At 37.0% G+C, this 10623-nt stretch overlaps 1 protein-coding gene across 1 annotated transcript; it reads right to left on the bottom strand.

The window, feature by feature from the left end:
- Positions 1 to 3398: 3398 nt before the first annotated feature.
- On the bottom strand, positions 3399 to 7188 carry asip2b (agouti signaling protein, nonagouti homolog (mouse) 2b). Its single transcript, XM_043253906.1, has 3 exons — positions 6778 to 7188; positions 5254 to 5330; positions 3399 to 5045 (listed from the first exon to the last, which is right to left on the bottom strand). The coding sequence occupies exons 1-3, from the start codon at positions 6923 to 6925 to the stop codon at positions 4860 to 4862; spliced, it is 411 nt and encodes a 136-aa protein (XP_043109841.1). The 5' UTR covers positions 6926 to 7188; the 3' UTR covers positions 3399 to 4859.
- Positions 7189 to 10623: the final 3435 nt, after the last annotated feature.

Raw genomic sequence — 10623 nt, 5'->3', positions numbered from 1 at the left:
AATAAGAGTTATACATATATATATATATATATATATATATATATATATATATATATATATATATATATATATATATATATATATATATATATATTAGAGCAATCACTGCAATTTATTAAAGAAATAAGTTAAATCTGTATGAGGGAGAAATGGGACCCCCTTTGTTATTTTTAACATTTTCAAAAGTAACTAATTTAATTACACATCTTTTTTCTCGCTATCTGATTACAATTACTTTTATTTTGTAATTAAATTATGTAATTTAGTTAAATTGAGTTAATCCCCAACACTGGTAATAACAAGCAGCTCAAAGCACAAAGTATACATATGTAGTTCATTATTATTATTAAATACATTTTGTCTTGTACTTTGACCTTTGAAGTCCTTTTTGCCACATCAGCAGTTAAATAAAGATGAAACATTTTGGACACTACACAACTTCGGTGTAGGATGCAAACTTTTAATAATGAATATCCTCCTGTGTGAGCCTAAATGTGCATTAACTCTCCACGTTGTGCTTGATTCCCTGCCAATAACAGCGTCATAAATCATTCTGTATTAAAGCGACGGCATCCAAACACATAAGTAAGTTATATCTGCATACAGACAGCATGTGGGAGACGTTTGGCTTGTGTTCTCCCTTTACTTCTTAAGCGGGTGCGACAGGTTTTCCACACATGAAGGATTGCAGAAACGTTCCTTTTACTCTTGAGTGATGATTTTGTGAAAATCGTGTAAGATCAGAGCCTCGTCAGATCACTGTAAAAACTCAAATGCGCATTTTTGAAGAAGAACAACATCACAGATATTTACGGCCCTCGAGACGACAGATCTGTGGACGAGTTCTGTCATGTCGCGGATAACTCATGTCAAAGTTCACTCTTAAATATTGCACCATGGGATGGCCGGTTGTAAATATTCAAAATGAAAGTGCACTTCTTCAACAAGAGTTCATAAAAAGTTTATACGGCAAAGTGAATAAGCTTTTAGGGTACCTTCCTCCCGTTCTTCATTGATGTCACATTAGGCCTCTCTACAAGTCCTAAAAAAGCAAAATTGAAAAAAAAAAAAAAACATTACTCTTTAAAAAATGATTTTGTGGTGAAGTAAATACTGCATAAAAACAAATATTTAAGTAAGTAAATTTAAGTACATTTTTTATTCATAATTATGTACTCAATTTAAACTTGAACTTACAAGTGTATTTTATTCTGATTATTTTAGTAAATATCAAAGTTATGATCCTGTTTTCCCATCACGCTCTGAATCATGTTATCTTAAAAGAATATGTGTGCATATGTGTGTGTGTGTGTGTGTGTGTGTGTAAAAACGTGCAAAAAAAAGTTAAACTTATTTTTTCAGTGCAAAAAATTCGTGTTATATATATTCTTTTTTTTTTTTTTTTTACAGTGATAAGCATTACTTAAGTAAAACAGTCAATAAAATCTACTGGAAATTCCCAAGTAAACTTAACTTAAGGATTTCTATTTAATGCTATTAATAATTATGTTCAATTATACGTTACAGTGTTTTTGTAAATCAACCATGTGTTTTCTGAGTGAAAATTGCTTTCTTCAAGTATACTCCAAATGCTTATCAGTGTAGTTTAAGGACTAATTCTCGCTATTAACCAGTTGTTTCTTGCTGCATATTGATTTATTAATACTTTTAAAGCACATATTAATTCCGCATGTCTATATTTTAGATTTGCTATTATACTAACCCCAAACCTACCCTAACAGGCTACTCTGAGAGCTAGTAGACATACAGTTGCAAAAAATTACTTGATACAGCAACAAAATGTATCCAAACTGCGTCCTTTTTGCACATTACACGTACTTGCTATTATAATAATAAATAATTCATAATTACAGCCCCAAGCCAAATCCTCATCCTTACCCTAACCATAAAGTAAGCACATGTAGCTAATTAACATTACTCAGCACTTAAATGTATACTTAAAATACAAACCTCAAAATGATACTGAAACGCAATCGGTTTGTTCATAATCTTTTGCTCAAGCTATACTTGAGAAATAGTTAAAAGCTTATTTCGCCTCTAAAAACGAATACCTAAACAAGTTTGTGTTACTTAACACGTAACACATTTAACTATAAGGCGTTTAAAAACAAAGCAAGCGCCGATGACCAAAGTGCTGAACAAAACATAAAATGAAAGCGCAGGGTAAACCACACATTCATGAAACTTACAGCATGTTGAAAGTCAAAGGGGGGCGGGAAGGGATGATCTAAAAGCAGTTAAAGACTGGGCCGATCTGATATAAATCCCTAGGGCCAGCAATAGGCTCTATCCCCTCTATGTTTTAACCGCGATCTTGGGACAGAGAGGAGTCTCTGTTCACCAGACCTCAGAATTCGTGTGGGATACATTGCTTAAAGTATCAGTATACTTAAAATACAAAAACAACATACACACGTTATACAAGTTTCCTTTTGAGAAGCTTTGTCGCGCTCAAAAATGACCCTTTAATAAACTAAAACTGACCAATTTCGTCCCAATTAGTAGTAAACTTGACTGAATAAAACAAGCTTGAAGCACACGTCTTTTTCTGTGAGTTCTTTCTGTTCCCGCAACAACAACAAAAATGCTCGTGTCCTTTAACATCTGTATTTAACTGACTTTAGTTATGTACTTTACAACAGCTATATCTGATATTGCAGAATTCCGTTCATTTGTTTCTCATCTCCAATGATACAACACACAGACTCTTACATAATGTAGAAGTTCATGTTCACACCAGGATGCATTCCCTCATCTCCGAACACACCACAGCTTGTAATGAATCATCTCTGCTTAAATAGTATGCGAGGGAGATGTGCTTTATAGTCCTGGCACCGAACCAAATTGCAGATAGTTCTTAGAGATTGAAGGAATATTTCAGCCAGAAATGAAAATGAGCTCTCGGTTTTCTCAGGCCATCCAAGATGCGAGTTTGTTTCCTCATCGGAACAGAATTGCATTTACTGAATGGGTGCCGTCAGTAGGAGAATCCGAACATTAGTAACGCGACATCACGATAGTATTTTATTAACTTTAAACCGTCGCTTCTGGCAAAAATATAACCCATAATAATGCTTCTTCCAGTGCAAAACGTCTCTTCTGGAGAAAGCAATGTTATGGATAAAGAACTTAAATTTTATCTGGAAGCAGACATTTAAAGTTTAGGTAAAGGTTTATTTATGGATGCATTTATTTCAAATACATGGCATGTTGATAGCTTACAATGTTTGTGGAGTATCGTGTGTTTTTGGACACCCATTGAAACTATGCCTTGCTAAATTTCTCCAGATCTGAAACATAGTCATCTACATAATATGGGTCATATTTGGGCAAACCGTTTCTTTCAATAAGCATTACAGAAAGTAACATTCCCATGATGCAGATCTAAACATTTTTATTACAAAGAAGCACATTGAACATGTTTTTCTTTTCTTTTTTTCCCCCAATAATATTCAGTCAATATGACCTGACAGTGGATAGAAATATATTGCGTAACGATGACAACTTTTCTCAAAGAAGCTTTTCATCCACAATAGCGTCTACATGACGTCCACGTATGCTTTTCTCGTGTGTGTAGAAACCAGTGGAATCATCACAGTAGAAATGAGCGTCTTAAAACGTATTATTCAAAGATCACAGTATGAAGACGACATTAGATTCACATTTTGACTTATTTAAAGCTTTTTCAGGCACTGTTACGCTGATTCTGTACGAGTTAAGCGGTATATGCCCCTTGCTTACCAAGGGTTGGAAAATATTGAGAATAATAACAAAAATGTAACTCTAATAAGATCTCCGGTGGGCGGATGAGTGGTAATAGTGTCAAACGTGTGCGAATAACTCGAGTCGTACGGATGTTAAGCATTCAATGCATGGTTAAATGTCACGATCCGTGGTGCGCTATATAGCGGTATGAGAGCGTGAAGGAGCACAGGTATAAATCATGATGGTGCGCAGCTGCATGTGCGTCTTACGTAACGGTGCTTCTCATATGGATCTGTTCTGAACAAATATTTGATAACGCGAGAGACAAAAATAAAGCCGGTAACACTTTACAATAAGGTCCAATTAGTTACAGTTGAACTAATAACGAGCAGTTTGTTGCAGCATTTATTAATCATGTAATGTTTCATTAACGTTAAATGATTCTGATTAGTGAGCATTAACCGAGACGAATAAATATTATTTGCACTGTAAGCTCGTGCTAACAAAATGAAACCTTATTGTAAAGAATACCCAAAATGCTTTCCGTTTGTTTTATTAAAAACTCCATTGTTTATTACCACAAATACGAATCTCCGCTTGTCCCGGAGAGCAAATGGAGACGAGTGTTTATATGTGTGTTTATATGATTTTAGTCACTCGCTAACCTCTACGGCCCTTTCCAGTTTCGCAACTCGTAAATTCGTGAAGCTTAAAATGACTATAAAAATGACTTAAACAGCTTCACAGCTCTTATAACAAAGCTTTTAACAGAAAGAGATATGCAGGAGCTTTTATAAAATCGCAAGCTTCAAAGCTTTTAAATCTTCCAAAAATTGGCTTTTAAAGAAAAACCTCTAAAGATCATTCGCGGTAATTGACATCGCGCCGGTTGTACGGAATATTCCTTGAACATCTAAGGAGACCCTAGCAGTATCTTGGCACAGCCTTGGTAGGAGCGAGTCAGTTTAGTCATCACCGCTTTGTATGGTGAATTGTTGAAATATTGGGACAAGACACCATCAAACAAGAATTCTAAACGAACCACTAAGCAACTTTTTTGTATGCTTAACAACATTTGATGTCCGATGTGCGCAGCTAAAGTGAAAGCAGCTGAGAAGCGCCGTCTGGGGTGGTTAGGTCTTCTTGGGGCAGAGGTGTCCGAGTCTCCAGCAGTGACAGATGGTGTTGAAGAGCCTGCAGTGGCAGGAAGCACATGGGTCACAGCAGGGAGTGAGCGGGGAGCAGCTCTCCATCAGACCGGCACAGCGCCGCGCTGGAGTCTGGGCTGGAGATACCGCCTCAGGCCTGGGCTTAGGTCTCTGGAGGACACATATTTTCATGAGAAGCGAATAAACAGAGCAAAGAACAACTAATACAGTTCTATTTTCTCAGGGTTTTTAATGTAAAAAGGATTAACTCGATTTCCGAGAAGGAATATTATATTCTCGCTCTTGAAAAAAGACATGTGTGCATTCGTCCGCTTGAACGGCGTTCGTTTAAGGAGACGGTGTGATGTGCGAAACGTACCACCACATGATGTCTCTGCTGAGACAGATAGCGAGTCCTGGCAAAGAGTCTCTTCGGCTTCTCCTGATTCCACGCTCCTGTTGGGACGCACAGATGCTCTGAATTAGGACCGTGTTAGAACTCATTCATGCATTTGGGCTATTTTTCGGGGAGAGCGCGCATTTCAGCTTTCCACACTTTTGAGCGTAAGAAACCCGGGTGGCACTTGAAAGAGACAGCGGTAGATTTCCCCGTCAGCCTGTTCACATGAGACGCCTGACGGGAAATAATGAGCCTTTCACTGGAGCTGCTGAGCGCCGGCTAGTGAATGGTGAGACTGTGCGTGGAAAAATGCTCAAAAATCGGTTTTCTTCTAAGCCTCATTAGTGACGTTGAGAGTAGGAGCGAATCCCCGGAGAATAAAATAAGGCTTTGTGTTTTGGGAAGCGTGTTTATACTGGCCTGGTTGCAGCGTGTGTGAAAAGCAACACGTCGTCAGGTGGCATAGTGAGTGATATAACGGCATGTGATCGGTAGTAAATGAGAAAATGTCACCGGAAGGCATGATAAAACGTCTTAATACGTCTGTGAATTCAGGCCAAACAGGTGTTTTATCAAGGGGAACACACACACACACACACACACACAAAGATTTAAACACTACAAATCACAGTAGCCTACCAAAAATGCAATATAAAGGTTTCAAAATAAATTGCATAAAAGGTAAGCAGATCTGGATCAAAATAATATATAATATAATTTTAGGCTAAATTAATCAATATATTACCGATCAATATTATATTAACTATCATACTAAATGAATATTCAAGCTGCTGGTTAAATTATTATAGTTCTATCAATTTAAAAAAACACGTAGTTATTTGATAAATAATATAAAATGGATACATGGTTTATTATATAACAGTAATTATCATTATAATACACTGAATATTCAATTATATTAACTGATGGTTAACTTAATATGTGAATTTGAAATACAATGACTTTTTTTATAATATAACAATATGTGCATACAGACAACTTTATGCATTACACAGTATACAGCACATATATTTAAGATATAATTGCTTTTTTATAATATTATGTAATAATAATAATTGTAACATTAACTGTAATTTTAGCAAACTGCCGTTATATAATTTAATATAAAATTATTTTTAGGCTTGATAATATAGTAATTTAGGCTTAAATTACTATATTTTAATTAACTGAATATACCTATTATATTATAAATTACTATGATAATGTAATGTAATTATAATTTGATGTGCTATCATTGTATATTCTAATAATGTACGTTATACGCAGTCACTATATATTGTTCGTTTTAGGCTATTTGTTATATATATATATATATATATATATATATATATATATATATATATATATATATATATATATATATATATATATATATAATACGCATACAAATATTTACATTTTGTTATAAACTCTAACTATCGTTCTATTAAATTCCTCTTAACTGATTAAACGTTCTATTTCGACTCAAGTATAACGTGTTACCTGCTGTTGTGGCAGAGCCGTGGTGCGCCACGTCGTTTTCGTGCTTTTTGCGCGCATCTATCCTGTTCGCCTCGCACGTGATGGACTGAACAACTGTGAAGAACAAGCAGACGAACAGCACAAATCCTTTCACCAGCGCCGCCGTCATTTTGCGATCGAGCGGAGAGTTTAGGCGTGTCGGGTTCGCGTCGGACTGTCCTCCCAGAGATCACTCAACAAGTGAGGTCCGCGCTGAAGCCCATTCTCCGCGTTTATAAAGCCCGAACTCACCCACGCCCACTCCGAGACGGCGCTCCTCATTCAACGCTCGGCCAAAGTCCATCACTGCGCCACGAACGCGGTGTGTTGCCAATCGACGGCGCGATCCCCTGCGGTGCATTAAAACACGAATACGCAAGAAAGGTGATAAATTGTTTTTTGGGGGCTCCACATCACACGGGGATCGCTTTAAAGCGCTACATAGCGCGTGTATCTTTAAAAAGATGTTGCACGGCACCTTAACCGCCCCCAAAAACACAGGTTCTTTATAGGTGATATACAGCACTTAACTACCCGAGCTCATGTATGTGCGTATAAATAGCACGCCAAATAAAAACGAAAACTATAGATACGCAAAAATGACTTTTTTTCGTGTTTATGCTACGCGATGAGATTAGGGTTGTGGGGTAGATGCCTATCATATGCACATTTTTGCATATCAATACCATTTACGTTTTTATTCTACATACTATTGATTCGCATTTTCACGAGGCTGGGCTGCACCTAACGAGTATTTACGAGCCAAAGAAGCACCTAGCAACGCTACACAGCACCTCAACCACCACCAAGAACCGCCGAAGAACCTAATTTTTTTGGGTGCTTGTGTACAGAAAAGAGTATTTAAGCTTGCACTGATAATCTGCACCTCCCGTAACCACGAAGAAGCCACCGAGTGCGAGTCACGAAGTTTATCATAAGATGTTTTGACGTTAAAGTTGTTCGCTCTCCAGCTCCATCGGTCTCAGCGGAGACCGTTCTGTGAAGTTTTAAAAGTCGTTTTACAGATGCTCGATTGGAGCAGTCTCTGGGTATTAGGGGGCCAGCACGCTAAACATCTGAAATCCTAAAATCGTTGTGTGTTGGGGTCACTGTCCCGAATGCTCCAAGAGCTCGTACGGATCGCAGCATGTTGTCCTCCAGCATTTCTCTGCAGCTTTTTTCCCCTCTTCATGAGCTTTCCAGTCCCAGCTGTCGAAGCGTCCTCAAAGCTTGTTGCACCAATATTACGAAGCGCCTCAACAGGTGGATTCACAATTTCCACACTTTTATTTATAACCCTCTAAATTCATTCATAAAAGTGTCTTATTGTATTTGAATCTCATCCTGGCTCAGAATGTTTTATTAGATCATAGTCAGATTGACAAAGAGACCTATGAGAAGACGAGTAGTTACATAAAGAGTAGTTGAGGATGGATAAATATTCTTAACATTTATGCATTTTCTTAACATTAACATTGCTACGTTGTTCTTTCATACCAGCTCATGTGTGCCTGTGGCTACTGTATATACGGTTTTGGTTGTATATACAGCTGGATCGCATTGTTTAGTCAGTACCAGTTCCAGCTGAACTCAGACAATCCCATTTATAACTTAAAAGTATATAACAGCACCTGATAAATCAAATTTAATGCTTAATAAATCTTTGTTCCCTCACTTTTAATACAACATGTTTAGAATTATGGACACCGACAGTGAGTTATATAAAAGTAATATGCTTTACAGGTTTGCTGGGTTCAACTAAAAACTTTTATAAATAATTTTCACTGACACACGTTGTTTCTGAGAAATGTTTATTTTTGCAAGTGATAGGAACTATTCGTTTTGACCCAATTTGCAGCATCACAATAATTCAGTTCAGTCCATCGATTATCGGATAATGAATTAAAAAGATGCATGGTGGTAATAAATTCATCATTAAGGCATTAACTTCAAACTGTTGCTTTTGGCTAAGTCCCCCCATTCATAAAATAGCTTTCACATCTTATTCAGGAGAGAAGTATGCACCATTTGTTGGTGGATTTTGATATGAGAGGACAATACGAGACGGACCTTTCAAATGTAATCATATTTTTTATGCATTTTTAACTGTGAGTATTATGAATAGTACAATCCGAATGTATTGCAACATTTCTGTTCTGACCAGGAAACAAACTCACCTATATATTGGATGGCCTGAAGGTGAGTACATTTTTCATTTTTCTAACGTTTTTATTTAAAAGAGATACTCCACCTTGGTAACATTAAAGGGTTACTGTACCCCAAAATGCATAATCATGGGTGGGACGGGACTTTCAGCATTTTGAAAATGTAAAACAATGAAGCGTTATTATGAAGAAGAAATATTGAACGTTTTTCTAGGTATTTCTAGGCCTCTAATCAAATTAAATGTGGAGCCTTCTCAGTGCCGGATAACATGATCATCAGGTTTTGCACAAACTTGTGGAATTCACGTCAGCTCAGATGAAATGTTAAAAATGTTAAAGCAATGGGTGAATGATGCCACGCGATGCATTTCCCCAGTCAAATTAACACACGTTCTGGTTGTAATTTATTTAATTTCCCTGCTCCATCCATCAGTCCTGTATCAACATTTACTCTACCGCGTCTAGATACTCATCTCATCCCAGAGGTTTCAGGAGTCCCTTGTGCGATACAGTCTTGAGTAACCGCTGATATCTTGCAGTTTTCATGCCTGATAAAATGCAAGTGAATGCAAAGTGCCTGCCCGGACTCTGTTTCAGTAAACCACCAGTGTCGCGCATGACTGCCAAACTGTCAATCAACCGTCTTCGTTCCATAGGTCACATATTTTACCAGAGCTGTGCAGTTGTTATTGTATTTCCTATTTAGAAAAGGAATTTGGTTTTTGAAGTAATACTCGTCTGCCCCTGTTCCTCAGCGTTCAAGACTATACTTTCAAATGCACATGTGCTGACAAGCCTCTAATGGCTCCCTTATGTTACAGAAATGCGTTTGGTGCAAGAGCTTTAACTTAAAAACATCTCTTATTTCGCAGATGTACTATGCGCAAGTGTTAATGATGCCGTACATCAGTGTTTTATTTTACCAGTTTTAGTCTGGTTATTACCAGACTAATAAAAAAGTCTTAACATTTTTGCAAACTTTGAAAACATGCTTTTATGTCTTAGTCAAGTAGTAGCATATCAACGTCTGACAGGAGTGAAAACAAAGCTGTACAGTGCATTCAGTGGATTACAGATTGTTAAGCTAACAAAACTTTTCCCTCACAGTCTCAGTTTCTAACCTGATTAGGATTTATACATTCAGTTCGCCCCAGCTTCCAGCTGAAACTTTGATTTCTTTCACATAAATTGTGGGCAGAGTGTCAATTATTAAAGACTCATTTTTGCACAGTTTAAAACACTTTTAGCATAGTGTGCGATTTAAGTTAAGCTAATAAGTTTTCGTGTTTAAATCACAAAATCCGCTCCATCTACAGCTTTGGGAAAAATTAAGAGACTGCTTGAGCATCTCTACATTAACGGCAGACTTTCCAGTGTCTGTTGAGACACAGGTGATCATCTAAACCAAATCTTATCTAAAAAAGAGAAGTATGTGGTCATCGTTATTCTCTTGCAAAAGGACCAGCTGCATGAAAAAAACTGGAATCAAATAATAACTATTGACCGTAGCAAGAGTTGGATGGAAAGCTGTTGAGTGAGGAAAAGAAGGGTTCAAATCTGGTTTTACTGGCAGACTCATTTCCACAAACTGGTTTGTTTTGCTCGGCTCATCAACATCATCAATCAATGATATTGGTACACGTTTCTTTTCTATCATGTTGTA

Source organism: Puntigrus tetrazona, chromosome 2 (genome assembly GCF_018831695.1).
Source record: "Puntigrus tetrazona isolate hp1 chromosome 2, ASM1883169v1, whole genome shotgun sequence".
Taxonomy (NCBI): Eukaryota; Metazoa; Chordata; class Actinopteri; order Cypriniformes; family Cyprinidae; genus Puntigrus; species Puntigrus tetrazona.
This window is presented reverse-complemented; position numbering and strand designations above follow the sequence as displayed.